This window comes from Balaenoptera borealis (assembly GCF_965194805.1).
Source record: "Balaenoptera borealis genome assembly, chromosome: 9".
Lineage (NCBI taxonomy): Eukaryota > Metazoa > Chordata > Mammalia > Artiodactyla > Balaenopteridae > Balaenoptera > Balaenoptera borealis.
Window position 1 is genome coordinate 34,643,489 of NC_138873.1, and position 26,379 is coordinate 34,669,867.

Below are 26,379 nucleotides of genomic sequence, written 5' to 3' on the forward strand. Positions count from 1 at the left end.
AAAATGAGGCCACTTGTTTGAGGGCTCTGAGAATTAGATCTTAAGGGAAGAAAAGTAAGGGACCAACAGTTGGGATGGCAAACAGGCAAAAAGACAAAACAAACAAAACAAAAAACCCACCGTGGTTTAAAAATTAGTCACAGTGGAATATAAAGCGAGGATAAAGGATAAAGGAAAAGAGGATATTTCTCAGGGTATGGGAGAGCTGAAGCCACCACTGATGGGCATTCTTCTTCTGAGAATGAATTTATACCAAATACATACCTTTTAAAATAATAGGCACAAAGGTTAGGTAGCCTATTCGCATTTACACTATAAAACTCTTATCTCCCAAACAGTGTCGTGGTTAAATCTCTAACTCATATGAGGGATTTGGAGATCAAGTATTTCCTGAATCCCTACTATTTGCTAGAGAGAGAGAGAGATGCTGGTGTATGCCCTCAAAGAAGAAAAGATATGGAAAACACACATAGGAAACAAACCTTGATGAACTTTCTTTAAGATTATCTCATTTACTCCTTAGAATATGTATGAAAGAGTATTATTGCCCCATTTCATAAAAGAAACTGATATTCAGAGAAGATGTCTAATTTCCCCCGAGTTCATATAATCAGTGAATGTTAACCTTGCTCCTCCCAAAACTCCACCCTACCTCTATTAGGCTGTGATTTACAGTACAGGTAAGAAACAGAATCTATAAGGGCATAGGAATTCAGAAGAGCGTGAGATTGAAGAACAGAGGCAGCCTTCATTGAGGAGATAGAAATTTTCTATTGAAAGGGTCCTATTTAGACAAGGGGAGGGCTTTGAGTGTAAAAAAAAGGCTTATTATCTAGAAGTGTACAAAATGTAATTGATTAAAGTATCTTGGATTTAAGTGTTTGCTAGATATTTTGAGAAGTAGAAATTGTGAAATATAGCCAGGGCTTAGATAACTTTACACCATCAAGAACCATTTAAAAATGCGCCTCCTAACTGTTCACTCACAGCCAAAAGATATTTTAGGATTAAAACCAATCTCAAGTTCTAAAACATTTATTAATAATTTAGACTTTATACTAAATTATCTTAGAAAAGTTGGAACTCAAATAAAATCACTTTTTAATCTGGCTCCTCTGCACAGTATTAAGGCAGCCTATAATTTAGTAAATAAACACCTGTGAAAATTGCACTGCAACCTCTATTAATATGATTTAAACCATGTTGCATGCTCTCCTGAGATATGCCAGATTAATGAATTTTCCAAGGCTTGGTGGAAAATGACCTGCTGAAAATGAAAGTGGGATTCATAACTAAAAGCAGTCAAAAAGCAGCTAATCTTAACCCCATTTTACAAATAATGAAAATGGAAATAGGTTAAAGGTAGGTCATATTTATTTTAGACTACATCACATCCTTGTAACATCCACATTTGAGCACTAATAAAGGTTTTCTTTGGTTTCTGTTTCTTTCTCTATTATTTCAAATTATATTACATTCAAGTGTGTGTGTGTGTGAGTGTGTGTGTGTGTGCGCGCGTGTGTGTTTCCTGTTTGTGCTCTAAATGACATATTGGGATGACTGGCCCAGATCTGGCATTCTGAGTTCTGTGCCAACAAAAATGTCAAGTGCATTTGCCTTTTAATTAAATGCAGTGCCTGCATTTAATATTCCAGATTTTTCCCTGAAGAAGAGACTTTCCTGATCTTGTAGTTTATAGGAGAAAAAAAAAATCACTGACATTATCATGAAGCTTTCTTCCCCTGACAACACCAGATATCTACATTATCACTTTATAAACATTTCACTTTAAGGTTCAGGTTTAGTTGTTCTGTAGCCTACTTTTATACACACTGTGCGTGGATACGTGATCCAGCGTTGTTTGTTTTAATTTATTCCTCTTATTTCTCAGTAATCTTCAGCTCAATCTACTTTATTCTTAATAGGCCACTACTACTTGGATGTCCTACATGTAATAATTAGTATGTGGAAAGTGTAGTTCCTTACCATTTACACTTTCCTTTCCACTTCCTGTACCTTTGGCATAAATGTTGGCCAGCTCATTATTCCCCAGGGTCATAGCATTATATTATTTGTCTTCTTATTTTTTTACTTCCCCAAGTTAATTTTAATTCACTCTATTGTTATTCTTTGATCACCTGTATTACTTGAGGTTTAAAAAAAAACCTTTTTTTTTAAATCAGGTAGACAGCTCTATAATCTCTGAACCCCCTTTAATACCTAGTTACAGAGAAAAGGCTTTCAAAACATTTTGCTACTGATATGGTATACTCTTCCTTTTCTCAGTAAAAAGCCACACTATCTACCTCCAAGTTTTGTTCAGAGAAATCGTCCCTCACCTTTGAATCTAAAGCGGTCACCATGGTCTTCTGCCTCATCCCCTATTTTAATTCTCAGTGTAGAACTTCCCACTATCAGATGATGCTTATTTACTTGCATCTCATCTGCTTCACAACACAGGGATGTAAATTGCATGAGAGCAGAGATATTCTCTGTCTTGTTCAGTGGTGAATCTTCGGAGCTTAGAATTGTGCCAGGTACACGCCAGGGACGACAGTTAATTCATTTATTAATGAAAGGAAGGAAAACCATGCCTTCATGGATTTAAGAGTCCATTCATCCATCTATCTACTCATGACTGATTTTTTCTAGAAAGGATTTGGTTTGACTGCCAATTTATTTGTATTTTTATCTCTCCAACTTTACTCCTTTCTTTATGTTTAGGTAGTGATTGAAGTTGATACCTCTCTGATCTCTTTCTCTCACTCTCTCGCTCTCTCTTTGAGTTCACAGTGGCAAAAAATATTCCTAAAATAGGTGGCTAATCACATTTCTCCCAAGTGAAAGCGCTAGATAGGAGTCAGGAAGCATGAACTATATTTTTAATTGTGTCAATAACTGATACTGTGACCATGAAAAAGCCATTCACCTCTTCTGAGTTTTTTCCTTATCTAAAAATCAGAGTTGGACTTTGATGTTGAATAATTCTAAGAAATGTTTTAGGATGTCAACAAACCAGATACAGTTTTATGCCCCTATTCAGGACCCCTGGTTGTTCCTCTTTTTAGTACTTGGCATATTCTGCTAATAAGTACAATTATTTAAGTACTTATCATTTTGCTTCTAGATTATATACTCTCTAAAGGAAGAGCATTTGTTCATCTTTCTGGTTTTTAGCCTAATACAGTCTTTTGTACCCCTGAGGTATTCAACAAATATGGGATGTGATAAAGAGTAATGTTAATAACTCTGTATTTTTAGAAATTAGACTTCTCTCCGTTTGATGCTGTTTATTTGAACATGTATTAGCTATGGTTCAAAAATCTAGATTTGGTAAAAGAGTTTCATCTGAATTTAATTATGCTTTATTTAATTATTACACTTACTGAGACCTTATGTACCAGGTATTGTCCTAAGGACTTTATGTATTTTAGCACATGCCATCTTTCCATCGATCTAGAACCTAGGTATCTTTATCATTTCTATTTTACTGATAAGAAAACTTAGGAATGCCGTGGTTAAATAACTTTCTCAAGATTACCCAGCTAGTGAGTGGCAGAGCTGGGACTGAAACCCAGATCAATTGTTTTGTTATAACAAAAATATAGAGCTGGTACTTTTGAGGGGTTGCAGAGATGGTCCGAGCCCTATGTCACCTCATGGGTACTGGCAGAAGCTGAAGCAAGTTCTCTTTTTTAGATGAAAGCATGATCAATTTAGGTCTGCAGGATTCTCACAGACTATCATAAAGCAATTAACTCACAATCAAAGGTCCCCAAGCATTCATGAAAGTAATTCACTGTGAGGGATAGCAGAAAAAACAGATCTTATTTCCCAAAGGACTGCAGGGATTAGGGTTGTCAGGTACAGAATACAAAAGCGCTATGAGCCGTGTACACAATATTTAAAGAAACAAAAGTGCAAATCATAAAGATTAGCAAGATACTATCAGGAGTTGCTAAACAAAGAACCATTTGCAAAGAACCAAATGGAACTTTTAGGAAGAGAAGCACAATTGTTTGAATTGAAAAGTAAGTCTTTGGCTGTGGCTGGACTACTTCGACAGCAGCTTTAACAGAAGTGAAGGGATCATTTATCAGCTGGACTTTAATCTGAAGAAGTTACCCGTGGCAAAACATAAAGACCAGTCAAGATACTTCAGAGGAAGAGGACTAGGCATGGAAACATGCCCATCATATATTATAACACACTATGGAGCTATAGTACTTAAAACCATGTTATGTCAGTACAGAATATTGTCTCTTGGGAAATAATGGAAAATCTGGAAACTGAATTCCTCCATTTATATAATTTGGATATAGGACAGAAGTGGTTTTGTAGATCATTTGGATAAATTGAAAACTTGTCCACAGATAACTGGATATTTATGTGAGGGGGAGGGGCCTGAAATACCTTCCTACTGTATATTATACTCAGAAAGCAATTCCAGATAGAGCCAGGGTTAAATATGAAATACACAGTTTTAAAACTTTTAGAGAAAAAAGAAGAGATTGTTTTTATGAATTCAAATAAATGATTAATATATTTGACTTCACTAAAATTAAGAACTGCTATTCGTCAAGATACTGTATTTAAAGTGAAAGAAATGTCACCCACTAGAAGCTATTTGCAACACTTATAACTGACAAAGGATTAGTATCCACACATAAAGTATTACTATAAACAGATAAGAAAAAGATGAAACCCAAATGGAAAAAATGGGTCAAAGTTGTACACCAAGCATTTCAGAAAAGAAGTACGTATAAATATTTCAAATAAGTATCTCAAAGATGATATTAGTAATCAAATGCATATTAGATATCATTTTCTAGCACTAAATTGGCAAAAATTACAAAAGTCTGATAATACAAAGTTTTAAGATGTAATTTAAACAGAGTTTACATACACTGCTGTGGGTGTGTTAAATCAGTAACAATTTGTCATTATCTTGTAAGGTGGAATATTTGCAATCATATAATAGTTGCAGTCAAAATCTGCTGGATGCAATCCAAGGGAGCACAGTTTGCCAAACCCTGGAATAGATGGAGGATTATTTCAGTATTTGGGGAATGGCTGATGCTTTTAACTGATTCGGGTTGTAAGATACCCTAAAGCAGTGGTCCCCAACCTTTGTGGCACCAGGGACTGGTTTCGTGGGATACAATTTTTCCACGGACGGGGTGGGGTGAGGGGTTGGTTTAAGAGGTAATGCAAGCAATGGGGAGCAGCAGTTGAAGCTTCACTCCCTCGCCCGCAGATCACCTGCTGCTGGGCGGCCCGGGTGGGCTGGCGGCCCCTGCCCTAAAGTAATTGTCAGTAGATGAGATTGAAAAGGTTGATTAGAGCCTCATATTGAAAGGCCTTATATGCCATACCAAGAACTTTTGCCATTCCTCTTGAATGGAAAGCAGTTAAAGGAGTCATTTAATCACATTTACATCTTAGAAAACTCCTTTTGGTGGCAATAGAGAGGATAAATCTGAGGAGGCCTACATGGGAAGCAGAAAGGCTTAGTGAAAAAGCAGGATGACTGGGTCTTGATCTGAGGCAGTGAGAAGATGGAATGGAGAATTAAGGACAGATTTCAGAGATAACTTAGTAGACAGACTCCACTGTGTTTAAGAAGTAAGAGAGCACACTAAGTCTCTACTTTACCCAATTAAATAAATTGAAAGGGGAAACTTAATGGAAAATCCATACGTAAAATTAAATATTTGCCCTTCATTAAATTACCGTGAAATAAAAAATAATATTTTACATGGTTTTTGACTTTTAAGTACATTCCTGAAATGTGATACTTATTTCTTTTGCTTTTTCAAAAAGTATTTCTATTATTTCTTCAGGATTTTATATAACATTTTGAACTATGGTTTTAAAAACAAATTTAGAGACTCGAAGACTACAAAAAGTTGCTTAAGCAGTGTGAAATTAAGTTTAAATATTTGTAATATTAATCTATACTTTAATTTCATAGTTGTTTAAAGCCTCCATAGACTTCTGCACTGTTATTTTCCACATCAGAAATTTTCAGATAATACCCATATCTTTATTAAATAAGAACAAAAATTATATTCTAGTTATTATTTAAAGAAAATATGTGACATATAGCTGTTTTCCCTTTTCACCAATATAAAACTCTGATAGACCCTGTGTTTTATTCAATAATCTAAGACAATTTTCATAAGATCATATGACATGATGAAGCAAGTGACTTCAAAGAATCCCTAAGTTAAATAATGCATGCTTCAAGATGCCCTTAAGGCTTAGACATCCACTGCGGCAGACTATTTAATTAATAACATGCACTTTACAAAACTCATCATTATATATTTATACAATAGACTGCTAAGATTTTTTTAAAACTTTTTCAGTAATGTCAGTTCCCCTATTCATAATTTTTAATTTTGATATGATGGACCCAAAGGGCTAACATCCAGGCCATCTCTACCCAGGGCAGCAGCATCTACTTCTGCTTTCCACTACAAGTGTTTCAGTTTATAAAAAATATTTCCCGTCATTATGTCACTTACTATTTCTAAAAGCTATATAACATAGGCACTGTTATTATTTTTACTTTTTGATGAGATATTAACTCTAAGAGATGCTAACTTGCTATTGCCACACAGCAAATAAGAGAAGGAACTCAGAATTAAAATAGAGTCTTGCTGATATCAAATCTCCTGTACTTCGCATGATGCTGGAATTTCCCTGCACTTGGGTTTGGTGGTAGATGTGGCAGATGGTAGAAAAGGTTAGCCTTGTGAAGGAATGGCTAGCAGAAGGGGTCGAAATTTCTAGAGACAATTTAGAAATGTATGTACCAAGTTCGTCTTATGCCAACACCCGAAAAAACAAGATATATATGTCTGGTCAAATATATCCTTGTGTTTTTTAAAAAAGACAACAGATTTTCTTTATGCCACTACAATCAACCATAGGCAGGTTTAGTTTTATTCTTTCATTTATTCAACCAATACTTTGTACTGTTGCTCCTTTCCAGGTCCTACTGGAAGTACAATGGTAAGCAAAATAAACATGGTCCCTGCTTTAATGAACTTTATTTTAACAGCAGTGGGAAGCCGTTGGAGGGTTCTAATTAGTGGAGTGACATGGTACAGTCTTAGAAAGACTATGTGCTGCAATGTTGGTTTTGATGTGGGTTAGGCTTAGAGAATGCAGTCAGGGAGATAAGACCAGTGGCAGCTGTATAATCTGGGTGAAGGATGATGTTGACCGGAGTTAAGGTAGTAGCAGTGGGGATGGAAAAAGTAGAGACAGGAGATATTTAGGAAGTAGTAGTACTTTGAAACTAATTGTATGAGGAAAAAAAGTCAAGTGACCATACATGCCAGTTTGCCCAGGACAATTCTAGTTTTTGCCTTTTGTCCTGTCATAATTATTAAGAGTATCCCCCTTTACTTTCAAAAGCATTCCAGTTTGGATGATAAATTATATGTTAATCCTAGAGATAAGGAGAGGAGGATGCAAGAATGGTGCTCAGGTTTCTGGCTTGAACACTGTGTAGAAAGTTGTGTCATTTTCTGAAAGGTGACACACTAGGGGAAGAACCGGTGTGAGGGTAAGATTATGAGTTCAGATTTGGATATAGTGTGTTGAAGGTGACTTTCCTACATTGAGGTGCAGACATATAACAAGAATCAGATGACTATATGGGTCAGGAGTTCAGGTTGGAGGCCTTAGTTAGAGATATGTGAATATGGTATCTCTCTCTCTCAAAATATCTTATTGTATGTACCCTTCTTCTTGCAGTGATGTGAGATGATAAAATGCCTACCTGATGAGATGAAGTGAGGTAAATGACATAAGCATTGTGTCCTAGTGTTAGGCTACTATTGACCTTCTAACGATGTATCAGAAGTAGGATCATCTGCTTCAGGTGATCCTGAATCATGGAGCCATGACGAAGTCGATAGTTGGATGTCAGGAGCAGATGATGTGATGGTTGGGGATCCTGGGTGGGAAGGATTGGGATGGTGCGAGATTTCATCATGCTACTCAGAACAGTATGCAAGTTAAAACTTATGAAGTGTTTATTTCTGGAATTTTCCATTTAATATTTTTGGACCACAGTTTACCACTGGAACTATGGAAGGTGAAACTGGTTAAGGGGGGACTACTGTGTATTGATTTGAGAGTGACCAGCATGGATGGCAACTGAAGTGACAGAAGTGGATGAAATTACCAAGCCAGAAAGTATGGAAAACTGTATCAAGAGGTTCAAGTTGTCGCTGAGGAACTCAAAGCAGCACCCAGTTTTAAGGGAAACTTGGGAGGGACTCACAAAGGAGATCTGGAAAGAAAAAGCTAGTCATAGGAAAACTGGGAGATGGCCAAGTAATGGAAGCCCTAGGAAAGGACTGTTTCACAGAAAGAGTGGATAGCAATGTCAGATGCTATCAAGAGGTTGCATGAAATAAGAAAAGTTGTACATTGAACTCAGTAACCAGTAAGTCATTAGAGATGGTGGTGATGGTAGGTTGGTGGCATTGGTAGACATAAGCCTGATTATAGGATTTTAAGTAATGATTGGAAAGTGAGCGTGAACAATTTTTCAGAATTATAACTGAAGAGAAAAGAAAGCATTAGTGAAATACCTGGAGAATATGCAGAATTTGCAGGACGATGGTGTCTCTAAAGCCGCTGTGAGATCACCTAATATATTGTACTTAGAGGCTTCTATCTCTAATATCCATCATGAAGATGGATTGCATTTGTATGATTGCAGCTATTGTGTAATTTTAATTAAATTTATGTATTTTTAGGTATTTGTATATTTTTTACCTAAATTTTTTAGGTAAATTCTTTTTAAGTAGTGGGAGCAAGGACACAATTTATAAAGTTGCTTTAATTATTTTTGCCCCAAAAATGCATCTCATAAATTTGCTCCATAAAAATAAAATACTGCCTTAGTTTTTTTCCCACTGTCCAAAAAATTATGCTGCTCTAGGCTTCAGAACACTGCGGATTCTTTGAATATTCTTTGGCAGATAAAAAAGGTAAAGATTTATGGCAAAGGAAAGCATTTCTGAAAAAGGTGCTCCACATTGCCTTTGTGTACGTGCATAAATTATAAACGGGGCTCAGGGGTGCAGTCACTATAATAGCTTTTTGCTCTCTTTGAAGAAAATAGAAAATGCTCACTTAGGGGCTAGTGCTTGTGTTTCCATTAATGAATCTTCTAAGGTTGAATGATTTTAAATAGGATATTTATGTTCCTTGGTTTAGCAGGGCAAGAACTGGGAGAAATACATGTGATTAAGGTATCTAATGTAATAAATTTATACAGACATTTAATAAAAATGCTGTTAGTAATAATAATAATAACTCATAGCTAAAGACTTTGAGGAGGATTCACAATCAAGGGAAAACAACCACCAAATCATATGTTCCTGGAGAACTTGATTAGCCTTCAATGCTCAAGATTTATAATGATTTGAAGCACTGACGAACAACTCTTTTGCACCAGAGTTGTAATCATGACAAACTAGCAATCTTACCCAACTCAAATGAATGAACTTGGCGTTTTTTTCTTTCTTAACCACTTGGTAAATATTAATTGAAGTCCATTGTTTTACAAGTACATATATTCTATGACTTTATAGTGGTAACACTGTTTTACATAATAGATTATAAATGTTTCACTACTTTGCACCCTGAATACACCTGCAAGGTTATCAGTATCCTTGGTCAGAAATTTACTTTTAGATTTGGCTTTTCTTTTCTGGAAATATGTTTAGATTAATTTATTAGCAGATCTATATTATTTAATGAGACTTTTAAAAAATTCTTTATCTTCTGTATTTGAAATTGTTTACCCATCACCTACATGTCACTTTTGTTATATAATAATTAATCACAGTTAGTATTAAGGCTGGATGTTCGTACTTCGTGATGATAGTCCATTTTGCACCTGTGTATATTGTGAGGGTTGTCTGCTTCTGGTGGAGCTTAGCAGTTCTGAAGATTCTTATGAAATATAACATATGCTACTTACAGCATAATATCTTTGTAAAGTTATTCTATAATAGCATGTGTTTAATTGAATTAAAATGTTATATTAAAAATATATTTACCTCACTGAACAAGAAATAATCTTACAAAGACTTTCAGAAAGTTTAATTCTGTGAGTTAAGTCAGAAAATCACAAAGGGATCATTATCCTTGCCCTTTGAAAGCCGCATGTAACACAGAAACTTATGAGCGTAAGCTTTAAATAGTGAATAATGATGATTCGTTGCATGCCCTAAAGTTTTTTCTAGAGATTTCTACATCATTGTCTCCCTATTTCAAGCAGTAACTGTGTCAAACCAATCCAATTTGAGAATTACAAACAATAAGTATATTCTTTTTAGCTTTATATCCAACTTTGAAATATACTCCCCCTGTTTTTATTGAATATATATGTATACATACATAAATACACACATACATTTATACATACACACACACTGATATACGTATGTATTTCTAAAGTTGCTCTTGGGAAAGAAGAGATCTCCATTATATTTAATGCATGTTTTGATGAACTGAAACAGAATATGTAGTTTGAAATGTGGTAAGCATTGAACTACCTCTATTTGAGATTGGAAATTCCCTGAAGCCTGGATGTAATGGAAAGTGTCAAGTCAGAAAGGAAAACTCCCTTGCTTACCAGAAGAAACAAACTGAAGGCTTGCTTTTCTTTCTTGAGAATTATAGTTACCAAATACTGGTCCATGGGGATTTTATCCTATCCAATTGAAATAGATAAATTAAGACAGTTATAGTGAATTATTTTCCAAAGTTAACTGTGTTCTCCCTAACACTTTTCTTCAAACTATGTTTCCTACTGGTTTACCTTTAAATCGCCATTTTATGAAATGACACTGGTATTAGATATATTAGTTCTTTTTAATTTCCTACTTGGAAAAATTAAAAGTTAATGACCTTGTGTCCATCCCCTTTGGGAGGAAACTGTGGCTGGTTGGAAAACTGAAGTGGATATTTAAATGTGCAGAACTGGGGGTGAAAGCAGAGGTTGGGGGTAAAGAAGCCAAGAGAGAGAAGCTAAAGAAGAAAGTACTGGTATGTAGAAAAATGGGTAATTTAAAAAGGGAATTATCAAATTATCCATTAGGAAGGTCTGAGGTTAGATTTAGGGATCCTTTTGTTTGTTCATTCAGCCATCATCTCTTGACACTGATGGTTACTTTAAGACAGTTTCCCAAATGTGCCTAATTCTAAGAATCACCTGTCCTCTGTCACACAGATTCTTAGCAAGAGGGGCCATGGATCTGGAAACATTGAGAAATGCTGCTTTAGAAGACAGAAGATATGTTAGATTTTTGTCTCTGTTCTTGAGCAATTTCTAATCTGTCCTATATCTCTAAGCCTCAGGTTTTTTAATCTGTAAAATGTAGATAATAATGCTTTCCTTGCCAGTTTTAACGGCAAATGAGGTAAAAAGAAGATGTCTTCCACGGGTTACTGGAGCTTGTAAATTGAGTAGGATTTATAATATTAATTGTGTATGTATGTGGAGGATGGTGGTGGCTTTGAGAAAGAAAGAAAGTGAGGCGATTACAAAGAATTAAAAAAAAAATTTTTCATCTTCTCAAAGTTCTGTTTCCCAAGTTTATTACCTGGCTTTTATTTGTTAAGAGAATGTGAAATATTCCTTAATGAATCTGTTTTCCTTTGCTTATTCTTGTCTTCCTCCAAACCAACTGTTTATTTCAAATCTTTTTTTTAAAAATATTTATTTATTAACATCTTTATTGGAGTATAATTGCTTTACAATGGTGTGTTAGTTTCTGCTTTATAACAAAGTGAATCAGTTATACATATACATATGTTCCCATATCTCTTCCCTCTTGCATCTCCCTCCCTCCCACCCTCCCTATCCCACCACATCATAAACTCACACCTCCAGCACTTAGACTAGGCATTTATTTAACCTAACCCTTTGTGTCCCAGACAAATGCCCTTGACACTGCTTTAAAGGCCCAAGCACAACACCTTGCATTTTAGTGGAAAAGTGATTATTGAATGAAGTGATAAAAGAATGAATCTCTAAATTTGACCCTGTCTCTTTCCACTGTACTATTTGCTAAAACTCCTGTGTTCTTACTTTTAAGGATACTTGGAGAAAAACAGTTCACCATTCCCTTTGATAGTTATTTCTAAGTTTTTATTTTTTTATGTTAACAAAATCTCTCTTCAAAAGTTTCCCTTAAAAAAAAAAAAGTTTCCCTTTACCGTTAAGTCTCTCATGCTGGAGTTTAGCATGCTACTGTATTTATATTTTCGAGTTATCTTTATTCAAATAAAATAAATTGTCTTTTTGTAGTAATCTTTAGCTGGGAATAATTTTCCTTTCTGTGATAATTAGCTGCTTTCAGTAACTTATTTTTTTGATTCATTTAGCAGCAGCAACGGAAGAACCAGAAGTGATTCCAGACCCAGCCAAGCAGACAGACAGAGTGGTGAAAATAGCAGGAATTAGTGCTGGGATTTTGGTGTTCATCCTTTTGCTCCTAGTTGTCATATTAATTGTAAAAAAGAGGTAAGACCTGATTTTGTTCTGTCCCACTCACTTACCATATGTCACTGTCACTAGTTTTGAAGCACTTTTTTTGTTTCCCTGAGTGTTTTTAAATTAGAACAAACAACAAGAATTGAATTTTAACAATGTTGCCAGCATCTGGGTCTATTTCTTATGCTTTGCAAATAAATTCTTATTGGTTATTTGCAGTTTAATTTTGGATATAAAATATACTTTTTGTCAATTTAACCTTGAAATTAATGTATGAATTTAAATTCCTCGAACGCTTGAGTTATTAACGTATCTTACGTTTTGAAGCATTATGTATTGCGAATGGCAAAATAAGAGTTTATTATGATATTTGGGTTATGGTCTATGAATTATTTTGTACTCTTACCCTGTTTTTCTGAATGTTGGCTACAAATAAGATAAGAAGAATATGGGCATTATTTTACAAAATTGTATATTTATATTCACTGACTAAATATTTCAGCACTTTAATATGAAGAGTCAATTCTTTTTAATTGAGCATTAGTCTTTTATACTATATCAACCAATATCGCCATCTTCTGGAATTATATGAAGATATTAAGACCTACAGGAATTTAAATTGAATTCTATTTGGGAGATTAAGGTATACTTCTACCAGAAAACATTTCAAAGAATACAGTTTTTATAACTTGAACTTTTTCCTATTCCATAAGGTGTCATTATCTGTAAGGCATTGTTTTAGATATTAATACAACTCTCCAATCTTTCCAATCGTATGTTTTAAATAATATTAAAATTTGGAAGGATTTAAAAACAAATCTTTACAGAGTATAGTCCTAAAATACTTTGGTGTATAGAAGTGTTTGTCATTCATTAATTATATTGACTATAATAAAAGATGTTGCTTACATTATATTAAATCATATAATGTACTATTTTGATTGTTATTTTTGTACTCAAAATAAATCATTAATAATATAGATAAGACTCATACTACATGTTTAATGATTCCATGAGAGTTTATTTTAATGTATTGCCTCTTTACAATTATCCCCTGGAGATATATATGTTGGAGAAGACACATCTGCATTAGAAACATTAGGTATGCATTGTAGTGTTTTGTGTTAAATTAGCTACATACGTGCTTTCCCCAATAGTGCTTTCTCTTTTTGCTGTTGTCTACCTCTGTGGTTGGAAAATACATCATATTTGAGACAGGAAGATTTAAGTATTTTACTAACACAAATTTGCCAATCAAGATCAATAAAATCTTTGAATATAACTTTCAGATCTTATGTTTCCATTTAGTTTAAATTTATATTTGGAGAGTTAAACTAAACAGTTTAGAGAGTTAATTAAACTTTGCTTTAGAGTTAAAATTATCTCAGCCACTTCAGATTGGATATGAAAACATAAAAATGGCCTCTGGTTATGTCTTCACTCAGTTAGAATTGGGTTAAACTTACTGATTTTATTGGTTAATTATTTGAAAACACTTACTTATCATTATAAAATTTCTTATCTGTGGCCGTCTGTTTTAAAAAAAACTGAAACATAAATTTTCTAAAGTACACCAAAACAATCTCTAAGCGTGATTTTTTGTGTGTGGGTAAAATGCTCTGACAGCTCTCTAAAATTGCCTAATGCATCAAATTCTTTTTCTGGTTCATATTTTAAATGGTTGGATAAATGAGCCTTTCTATTAAAATGTTTAATGTTTGAGTTTTCATAATTATGCTTTAATTGATTGTCTTCTACTAGAAAGTATGCTAGGGCTTTTGTTTCTCTTCCTCATCACTACCTCTAGGACTAGAAAAGTTGCAATTCTATAGATAGATGAAGTTACATGTTTAGATATATTACCTTCTAGTGTATAATATAACTAAGAATCCCTTACTTACCTAAGAAACTTTGTAATGACTTTTAGTTGTATGTAGTGTGTCACACATATATTGTGTATGACAATCACAAATATGTTTATTATACATACACAAAAGCATAGATATATAACAGTATTGGTTAGTATCAAAGTTAACAATTTTAGTATATAATGTAGTTTCCCTACATTACATACTAATACACAAATTTATAATAAAAATAATGGAAAAGCAAATTATTTTAGCCCCTTAGGATCTTTATTTTTGTGGGAAATTGTTAAGTTTCTCAAAACTTTATCCCTCACTGGGAATAGTATACGTAGGTATATTTCTCATGTTGAAAAAAAAAATCTGTGTATTTTTGGTTGTTGTATAAAGAAATGGTTTGGAATTTAATTTAGTAAAATTCTACAGCTAAGGGTATATCTAAAGTAAGTTTTTAGGCTAAGAAAAGGGATATTGCATCTTTCAAAACGCAATGTCATTTTAATTTAATCACTGTTGAATTATTTCCAAATGTATGCCATTTTTTCATTGGTTATGTATTATTTTAAATTTGCAGCATGAATACATTAATAATTCCAAATGTAAATTTGAAATTATGCTTCAGTACAGTAAATGTTTGTGTGTGATATCATGGTCACATACATCTACTGTAGAAATAAATATCTTTGTGCATATATAGTGTATGGTGCATATGTATATTCACATAATATATGTATGTACCTGTGTATTAATAAGATATAATGACTTATTTATAGAAATTTAGGTGTCATTCTGCACATATTCTATATTAACCTAATAGATCTTTATGTTTTGTATCTAAAAAAAAATAGTCAATTTAGTGTAGAAGTTCTATACACAGCTGTTCCATCTGTCATGACATTTAGATGGTAATGGATGATATTATGCTTAACTGCATGTTGAAAATACACAATCCATTTAATTTTTCAATTTTTTTGGCTATAAAAAAGTCAGCATGTTATTTTTTCCAAATTATGTATTTTATATTTTATTTTCTATTGCATATCTGTTTAATTGCATGGCAAAAGATATCTAACCAATGCATGAGCAAATTGAAATACAAACCAAAAAAACATGAATTTTATTTTATTTTATTTTATTTTTTAACGCACATTTTTCTGCTTTATTGAATGTGACAGAGTCACGCTTTTCATTCACCATTGCTTCTCTTTTTCCACTGTCTGTGATTTGCTTGCCAGGAGGAGCTACTATTCTTACTCCTACTACCTGTAAGTAGAAAATGGGTGATATATGACTTTACATGTGTTAAAGATGCAGTATCCCTTTTCAAAAAAATACATAAATAAAACCCAAACCAAAAAACAGAATGTTTGCAATTTTGGTGACATTTCAAAAAATTTTTTTTTCCTGGATTCTAAAACTATAAAGTTTACCTATTAACCTATTTTGTTAATCTTTTTAAAAAGGGATATTGTATTTCTGTATGTTCAGCTACTTTTAATTTTTATTTACAATTTTCCATAAGTAGCCATAGTCTACAGCCTAAAGCATCATTTATTTACTTAAGTCAAACCTGTACCTTATCAATATGATGTCTCACTATCTGGTAAAGTAGAGATAGGGTTTGTAATTCACTAATACCTATCTTTACATAACACTTATGTTTGACAAAATGAGCCAAGTGATGTATTCATAGAAGAACATTCAAAATGCCTTCACAGAATGTGAATCAGGTCAGGTCTTACTGTGATAACATCTCTCTCCACATTTCCAGGAATCCAGGATGGGTTATAACTTCAGAACACCTTTTGGTCTGCTAAAAGCATAATGTTGCGGTGACAAAGAAATAAAAAATTCTTTTTAGAGAAGAAATTTTGAGTTTGTTTATTATGACTTAAATAGGACAATGATTTTGTAAAACCAAGACCAAAAAAAAAAAAGAAAACCTGTCAACCTACACAAAACACACCTAGGTGTCACATATCTCCTTTTGTCCTCCAAAGTTTTAGCTCTTCCTGTGCTTAGGTATGAAATGCTACTTTGGATGACGAAGGCGAGTATTGTCCACTCTATTTCACTAATCATTTTCAGTTTATTACCTTAAATTCCAGGGTATTCATCCAATCCAAAGGAATGATACAACAAAGTTTTCTTGGTCAGTGCTTGATCAATATTTGATCCACCAAATTTTGAGACTTAAAGATGGTGATTAAGTACTTTTGGGGCATATATCCCACAATATTTATTTCACTAGGTAAATTTAAGCTAGCTTTACTAAAAATTTTGCTAAGAGTCTCAATGACTATAACAGAATTCTGCCAACATTTTAAATATTATAAACATTTGGCTTCTTAAAATCTGCTAAAATAAGCAGGTGTAAAGTAGCAGTGCTCCTAGCTTATTGTGATGAATCATAATGTCCTTGTTAAATCATGTTTGATGAAGCCAAAGGTAATTAAATGTACCATTTCATACAATGATGGAGCACTTTTCCTCTTTATAGCCCACCCATAAATCCACCTGCAGAAGTTTATGCTGTTGGCTGCTTTGATAATGAAAGTCATTTGCACATCTGTCAAACTCAAGGAGTTGCAAAATGATTTGCTTAACTGTCCTGAAGTGTACATTATATATGCTGGTTGTTCAGAGAGAGACAAAGCATCAAACATGCAGGAATCAGTAAATGTTTAATTATGAGAACATCAATAAGCTTACCATTAGCCATCCATTTATCTATAATGTTAGAATGGGATTGCCTTTTTAGTTGATAGGTAGCATTTCTATATTCTAGACTATGTGGTGGGTTTTGATACTGTCATTGTAATACTTAGGGTTACTGGCATTATCAATCATAATTAGAAAAAATGCTGCAGACCTATGTTTTTAAAACCTGCTTAAATAGATGTAGTGAAGCTACTATGAATTAGACATTTTTAAAATAAAACTAGAAATAAAATATAGTAAAACTTAAAAGAAAACCAGGTGTGATCTTTGAACTAAAATTCATTGGCATCATCATGGTAAACTGTCAGTTCTTGATCAAAACACTTAACTCTAATGCTGATTTTTATTTCTTTTGTAATAACCTGAATTAAAGCCTACCTCACAGGGTTGTTGTGAGGATTAAGGTATAAGAACCAAGGTGATAGTGTACAGTTGGCAGATATTAACAAAGGTTATATATGTTCACCCATAATTTGTCGACTAACAAAGGTTTGTGAATCTGAAAAGTCCTTCAGTGCCATGAAAACTTTTGCCTGTCATGCGTTTGACAAGTTCATTACTTCTTATTTTTCCTCAATCATAAAATATGTTTAAATTATATGTTTTAAATAAAGCCTCAAAATTTAAACATCTTTTCCACTTGCCTTGAACTATTCATCTTCAAATTTTTTACATTATTTTTCATCCAAATTTCAAGTTGTCTTATTTTTATCCACTTCAATCTCTCAAATTTTTTGAGGAATGAATTCATCCTTTCTTCTTATCCAAGAAACAAAGATTGGAAGTTATTTCTTAAACTTTAAAATGGCAAAACATTTGCGCTACATTGATATTATTCTCAAATTTATAACAACTAATGTTTAACTCCTAGAGCAGTGGATGCTTCATATTACAGTACACTTGGTAATGTGGCAATTAAAAAAAAAAGTGAGTAACTGGATATAGTATAAGGGCTTAGGCCTTGGAACCAGGTCATTCTTTACTGCTTATTAGATTAATAACCTTGGGCAAGTTATTTAACTTGTCTGAGCCTGAGTGAGCTCATCTATACAATTAGAATTCTCATGCCTTTTTCAGTTCATTGATCTGAGAATTAATTGAGTTAACAAATGACAAGTGCCAAGCACATACCAGACCTAATTCATCCATTCAACAAGTATTTATTGAGTGTTTGCTATATGCCAGACACTGCTCTAAGTGCTAGGGATATACAGACGGTTCTTCCATTCATGGAACATACAGTGGGGAAAACAATTAAAAGCATACTCACAATAATAATGTGATGAGTGTTATTACAGGCAGAAAACATGTTGCTATAAAAATACCTACCAGGGAAACCTAACCTGAGACAGGTTGTATTGGGTTCAGTCAGAGAAGTCTCCCTGATGAGGCAAGACAGAATGGAAGTTAACCAGATATTAGAGGTAAAAAAACACTGTAGGTCAAAGAACAAATATCCTATAGGTAAGTTTGGAAATGTCCTAGAGGTAAGTTTGGAAAGTGAAGCCTATAGACTAACATATGACCTGCTGATGTGTAATTTGCCCCACACACTCTTTCAAAAAATAGAACCACTTGAAAGAATAAGGAAATTTAACATAAATATTCAGAGTCATGACTTCTCTTTAAAAATAATTTTAAAATGAGAAACTCAACTCTGGGATCAAATGCCAATATTCACTTAGGCAAGTTGCCCCCTAAACTGCTCTCCAGTTCTCTGCAGTCCCCACCCTACCATGTGGTGTCTCATCACAGGCAACAGCACTATTTATGTTCCCAGTGTGAAACCTGTAAGGGTTTTACAGGGTTTTTGCCCCCTAACCTAGAAAAAAGAGATAAGAGATCTTTCAGTGAATAGAGCAAATATTGCTACTAAGTGATGGTGGTGGTGACAGTGGTTGTGATGGTATAGTGGTAGTGATGGTGGTGGTGACAGTGGTTGTGATGGGGTAGTGGTAGTGATGGTGCTGGTGACAGTGGTTGTGATGGTGTAGTGGTAGTGATGGTGGTGGTGACAGTGGTTGTGATGGTGTAGTGGTAGTGATGATGGTGGTGGTGGTAGTTCTTGTTACAGTTTTGTCATTGTTTTCTTACTGATAATACTGTCCTTATCATTATTATTATTTCTAAAAAATTAATGCCATTTCCATCCCTAAAGCCTAGTTTATGACTATCTTACTTAGGTATCAGATCTGCTATGTCAATATATTGGGTACTGTTGGGTATGTACCCCTGAGGCCAAGTACTATAATTCTCAAAGAAAAATATCCTACACATGAGTAGCTCTCAAATCACCAGATTAATTTTCTAAAGGAAAAGCCTTTGGACATAAACACAACTACTAAATAAGTCTTTTTTTTTTTTAGGTATTTGTAGTATATTTACTCTAGTACAGATACTCATGAGAATCAGAAGAATTTATCCTAGCTAATAATCCAGCTGAGAAATGTTACTCTTAAAACAACTAAAAAATACTTCCAAAGCAACGTAAACTGCTGCCATAAACTTAGAAACATAATCTGGCTACTACAGGCATTTAGAGTTTCTTTATTTCTTTTTAGAGTGCCTTATTAATGTGAGATAAATGTTTTATATGCCTTTAATAGGTTTTTAACTGCATGTTTCATGAGTAACATTCACAAAGAACCAGAATGTATTTCACATCCTTGGTATGTAAGATAAAGATATCAGTGTTTGAGTAGCTCAAAAGTCTAACTCTGCTAATTTCCAAATCCCCTGTGTCATTTGCCTTGCTGCATTCGTAAGGCCATTCTGTACTTGGTACTCTGCCATGGGGTTCTGAAACACATTTTTAGGATTTGACCATGTTTGTCATTCAGTATTATGATCATTTGTATAATATCTCTGCATAGCATTTTCCAAACTTTTCTCAAAGTACTTTTCTTATAAAGTATATAATTTTCCCATATATTCCTGAGTATTTGCATTATATCTAGCTGTGGTTGATTCTACAAGTTTCTAGGTTAGGTTTGGATTAATGTTATAAATATATTGCTACATATGTTAATTCTACATGTTGCATTTTTACTGAACAGTAGAACAAAGAGTGAAGAATGGGATTTCCTTATCTATTTTAGTTGGATGACTATAGTAAAATAAACTTGAAAAAGTAGTCATGTTATTCCCCCAGAAGAACTTCTAAAAGTTGCTCAAGCGTGTTAATCACCCAGGAGGAAAACCAAAATTTAGCATTAGCTTAAGTTTTCCTTGAGCAACTCTACTAAGGAAGTATTTACTTACTGTTTTAATAAAGTATAGTCATGCTTTATGATATTTTATTTTAATGATAAAATACAAGAAGTGATGAGACATTTGGGTTGACAGCTTGAATGCTGAAATATCCATATGACAAAACAATTTTATAGCAATCAACAAATATCGTTTGGATGTCAAACTTAATTCCTGAAATTATGACATGTTTTTAGAGTTTCTAAACCAAATCTGTATTCTTATCCTCGGGCTTCCCTGAACTATTTACTGCTGGTGTCAACTCTCCTTCAAGCCTCACGCTAAGGTTTCCCTTTGGTGTTTGTCTTGGCAGCAAGCTTGCTAAAAAACGCAAAGATGCCCTGGGGAACATCCGGCAGGAGATGACGCACATGGTGAATGCTATGGATCGAAGTTATGCTGATCAGAGCACTCTGCATGCAGAAGACCCTCTTTCCATCACCTTCATGGACCAACATAATTTTAGTCCAAGATGTAAGTTCTTCATCAAAATTTTAATCAAAGATTTTTAAAGTTCTTTAATGTCTCTCTGAATTCAACACATTACCTTTTGAATAGTGAGGGGAAACAAGAAAGAGAGATGGGAAAAGTAGCTGGAAAGAGAAAAAGTGATATAGAATATTATGGAGTTTATCAGAAAGCTTATTTTCAGTCTTGATATTGGATTTAGTTGAACTTCAAACGGTATGAATTTTATTACTATGTTATAAGACATATCCATATACCACTCACCAAATCTTACGTTATTGCTTTAGGTTAAAATATACTTGATTGCCTACACAAAATTAGTTCATGTCAGAATTTATTTATAATTGTTTTGCCATTTGAGTCTTCCTTTGTGTAAGATAAAGTTCCTTTTGAGATAAGAAATATCATAATTCTTTCTGGGAGTTATTGGCATGGGAAAGTTATTCTATTTAATTATTCTATAGACTTCTGGAGAATTTCAGTAATAAAAAGTTAACCAGGGAAAAGAGGAATCTACATACTCTTAAGTATCTGGTGTGAAGTCCAAAAGTTTACTTGAATTGAGGGATTGGCAGGGAATGGTGAAATCCATCCATTCACCTATCCATGTTAAGAATACCTCATGTTGATCTATGAAGGCAGATCTTTTAAAATACTGTCTTTTAAAATATTTCCTCTGAAGTAGTATACTGCCTCACAATCAGTATTATTGTTTATCTTCGAATTTTCTTTGATTTTTATATCTTGTTCTATAACACTGTCTTTATTTTGTTACTTTAAGTTAAATTACCTGACTGTCTCTTCAAATCCCCAAGTAAAATTGGTACTTGAAGAAGGCAAATTTTGTTTATCCTTGGCCTTGTGTACACAGAGGCATTTTGTCACAGATCCCAGAGATATGTTTACCTCAGTTTGGGAAGCACATGTATAAGGAAAGAAGTAAACAATAGAAGTATTATTTTCGGTACAGATTATAAACATATGGAATGGTAAGATTGAGAAAATAAAGTATTTGTAGCTTGTATGCATTTATGGCTTTTCAGAAAGGAATTTTTTTCTGAAATGTTCAGCTTGGTGAAAACTTTTAGTAGTTATTGGCCATCATTTTCTCTGATATATATCTACACCAAATTATTAGTTAGAAATGTTGTAATGAGTCATTTTGGATTTAGTTTTGATAATGATAAAGCTTTTCTGATCTATTTTATTTTCATTTCACTATAAGATAAATGATAGAGAAAAACATAAAATCTTATTATTGTTGAAAGTAAGTTTTGTTAAAAATATAGATGTATCATCTCTCTAACCACTTGATTTAAAAATTAATCAGTTAAGGATTTGAAAGGATTTTTGTTTCCAAAGCTTTTCTATCTACTGACTGTGTACCTTATTAGGAGGCTTGAATTTAGCAGTATAACTATAAATATACACTTATGAACTTGGAGAAAGGATTAAATCTATTTCCCAAAGTTAACTAAAAAAATTTATTTGGAATGAATATAAGATAATTACTTCTCTAAGTACCTCACACTTGATAAATCTAAAATACATGTTTTTTCCCCCTTAATTTTATAATCTTTATAATGTCATGCTGAATCTTCTTGGCTTTTAAAATTGAACTGACTACTGAAATATATTTATAGATGCACCTTTCCTGGTATTTTGAGATAACCCAAGCTTTGAAAAAGAGAATTTTACCTTTGCAGGTTATAGTAATCAAAGAAAGTTTAATAGTTATATTTCTTAAGAAATGATAAATCTATTTTAAAGCAAAAAAAGAGCATAAAATACAACTTTAGGGCAATATGTTCCTTCATGAGCTTTGTTTTCCTACAGTGCCCAATGATCCACTCGTGCCGACTGCTGTGTTAGGTGAGGCCCTAATTCTTTGTCATCCTTTTTTGCATGGATCATCCCTCCTTGCATGGGTTATAGCTTTGTCTACGCAGTAATTATTTACAGCACAGGAAGCAGTTTGATTTTGAAAATATAGTCCTGGTTTTATCAAAGAGAGCAACTGTGGTCAACACAATTAGATCTAGTGCATTTCAAATTAGTAAGGTATGCTTTTTTAAAACAACATATTCTTTCATTCTTGGTTCTGTTAGATTTGGAGTGAAAGTACAAGGGCCCCCAATATATAACTAATGTTTATATATGCAAGTAAGTAGAATGAACCCAAATGCACACATTTCAGGGGCCAGTGCTACCTGAATAATTAGTTTATATATAAAAATCTACCTGATTTAAAGGGATTTTCTAAATCCTCCTAATTTTATAGCAACTAAAGAACACATTTCCAAGTAAACATTAGGAATGTGTGCATGTGGTTTAGTTTTGTCTTTGTTAAGAATTTATAAATGCAGGTAAAGTTGCTACAATATTGATATGGAGTTTTGCATTCTACGTGCATCTTACATAAGTGTTATCTTTCAACAAATTTAGAATAAGCCAAGATTTACCACTATATAACATCTAAGACAACTGATATTGCTAGTGATGAATAAGACCTTTTCAGCTCTAAAATTAAAATAATGTTTAATCCAACTGTATGTTTAAGAATAGAATGAGTTTCATTTCAATTTGTACTCTATTCCTTGACTGATTATACACCAATGATTCATGACCAGCTTGCTCGTATGTTCGCAAGTTGTCTTATCAGTTTGATCCCCGTGCTTCTAATATTTAAGATTTAACCAGAGAAGTGTAGAAATTGCCAGATAAATGTATCTTAAAAGTTCCCAGTTCTCATGTTTTATATTTAAATTTCTTTGAACATAAAACATTAGCTTACGCATGTTTTTATTATCCATATATTCAATGTTTAATTATATTTTAAAAATATGTTGGAACAATACAACTAACTCAGTTAAGCAAAATATACCTCTTTTTCACTAAAATAATTATTAAAAATTATAATTTTATAATATAAAAATATATTCTAAAAGAATCTGTCTCTGATTGCACTCTCCCTTTGATGTCCACACCAGTAATGGCAGGGAAGTGAGCTGGGGAACTTGCCCCAAGGGATGGTCTGATCACGTAGGAAGGAGCCAGGAATCATGATCTTTGGGAGGCATCAAATGCCTCTGAAAATGTCATCTTCTGTTGAGCACTGTAGAATGCTGTCAGCATCAAACTAATAAGTTAAATTCAATTAAGTTATTAAAAACTCAAGGAAAAAGATAGTTACCTCACTATTAAAATTTCATTACAGTAATATTCAAGGACATGTAGAATTAGGTCTAAGTCTCAGTCCTCTTGTGGACTCACAGTATGAACTCATGAAAATACCTTTGTCTTTGCTTCTCCATCTGTAAAGTAATATAATATTTCTTACCATACCTTTTCCTCAGAGCTTAGTAAAGAGAAAAGGAGATAATGTATAAAGTTTAAAAGATTATTGTAATAATTTTCCCTGTGAAAGAGGATATTTTTGTTTAAGGAAGGCTAGAGTTAACACAATAGAGTTATAAAATCTGTTCATTTAAACGGTCATTGTGCATTTTATTTCACTTTGAAAGTCAAGCTGATTTTTTTTTTATATTTCTTCTTAAAAGCTAAAAAGCTCGTTAATCATACCAGATTTAGAAATGATTTGTTGCATTTTTTCATCATTCTTGGAATCACCGTGTTTACAGTTGTTTTGCATCCAGTTGATTTTGTATTTATAAAGCAATTTTTGAAGTCACTTCAAATATTGCTTGATATTAATATCTGCTTACTGATTTAAAAAGAAGTTAGAAATTTTTGTATTGATTCATATTTTTGTTTTTTGTGTTCTACTGCTTCATTGGGTTAAAGTCCCTATAACTGGTAAGTGTATTACAAAGAACTCTAGGAAACCTTTCCATCAAGGAAATATTTGAAGTTATTCTTAAATGTGTGATAAGGATAATGCTTAGTACATGTACTCTTACTTCTAGTCACATTATTAGGTAATTTAATGAGGTAGAAATGTATAGAGATTAATAATTCATGTGTGATTATTTTAAAAAATACTGCTCATTGTACTACTGTATTAAAGCTTAATGCAAAACAAAAGGCACTGTCTACTTCATATTGAGACATAATCATGTAAGATTTGGAATATGGGTGAATTCTGTGTTTCTCATTGAGCCTTTTACAAATGTAAATATTCCACTGCTCCAGCAGGTGCAATGTGCGCTCTGGGGCTGCTTCACAGAGCACTGACTACCTTACTCCAGCTTGGGTCATTGCGTTTTGCCTCCCTGACGTTGTTCTCTTTACTTCTCATCCTAAGCTTTATATTCTGTGATAGTGCCCAAATCGGTGGCTTCTGAATTTAATTTTATTGGGGAGATGTATATATTCTTTATGTCAGTGTATTGATTACAGTAGTTTAGCAAAGATAGATCAATTGAGTGTTGTCTCATAGAAAAAACAGGAAACTCTCATAAATCATGTTTGCTAGCAAATGTTTGTGTGTAGAGGGGTGGGAAACCAGAGTAAAGAGCATTAATTCATTTGGGTGTTTTTAGGTCACAAAAGAATCCAGCAGAGTTTTGTTTTTTTGTTTTTTTAGTTCAATGTAGAGTTTTAGAAGTAAATTCAAAAAGAAAAAATGCATTCATTCTAATAAGAGAAAGTAAAGTAAATGCAATCAAGCTAAATTATAGAAGCATACAAATCTGATTGTGGGGTCCTTTTTTTTTTTTTTTTTTCCTTCTCCAGGAAGAAAACATGTTTATCATGGGGACAACAATTCATTTTTTGCCATATCCTATTTGTAGAGTTGGTGATAGAACAGGCAAATGTACCAGCACTTGAAATATGTTTAACTGTTAACTAAATATCGTTCTCTACAGTATGCATTATCATTAAAACAAAAGTTCCCCTAAGAGTGTATTTTCTCCTCTGTTAATGAGTATGGCAGTGTAATGTTTTCTAAAGTAACACCCCTTAAAACATTTGTTTTTTTTTTTAACATGGTAAGTTTAAATGTGCTGACTATAAGCATGCTTCTTCTCATTGTAATGATTAGTACTGTGGTCATTAAAATAATATTTATTTTTCAGAGGTAAAATGTTCTTGTTCTTTTCTTCCTTCTTATGACAGAGACTTAAGAGTTCCTTTTCATTTTAAGCTAACAACACAGTTGAGGTGGGGCCTATACTTAAATGTGGGTGGTGAGGGATTTAATGGATTTTTAACTAACTGAGTCATTGAAATATGTATTGAGTGACTGCTTTGCACCAGGCACTAAGAATAAGGAGAAAAATATGACTGTTGTCTCTACATGCTAAGTATTGAGAGTTTAGTGAGGAAAATAGATCAGTAAGTAAATGATTAAAATACACTGTAAGTGAAATGAATGTAGGAGAACAGGAGGCCATGGGAACACAAAGCAGGTGCTTTGTAGCTCAGCCTCGATGGGCCGAGGAAGAATTCCAGAGGAAGTTCCTAAATATTTTGCCCCAGAGACATACCCCCGTTTCTTTTATACAGTAGCCAGAAAAGTCAAAATGTATCAGCAATAAAAACACAACAATAATAATAAACCAAGGGAATGGAGATCAA

The 26,379-nt window shown here is 33.3% G+C and overlaps 1 protein-coding gene across 6 annotated transcripts in view; it reads left to right on the plus strand.

Moving 5' to 3' along the window:
• PTPRK (protein tyrosine phosphatase receptor type K) overlaps positions 1–26,379 on the plus strand; it is a 546,316-nt gene that overhangs the window by 490,916 nt on the left and 29,021 nt on the right. For 2 of the 6 annotated variants that reach the window (XM_082406089.1, XM_082406085.1), the window contains exons 14-16: positions 12,427–12,565; positions 20,684–20,844; positions 22,675–22,710. In XM_082406089.1, coding sequence (XP_082262215.1) covers positions 12,427–12,565; positions 20,684–20,844; positions 22,675–22,710 — 336 coding nt within the window. Of the gene's footprint in view, positions 1–12,426; positions 12,566–20,683; positions 20,845–22,674; positions 22,711–25,533; positions 25,877–26,379 lie in introns of those variants that run through there. The other 4 variants (XM_082406090.1, XM_082406086.1, XM_082406087.1 and 1 more) reach the window with 4 other exon arrangements.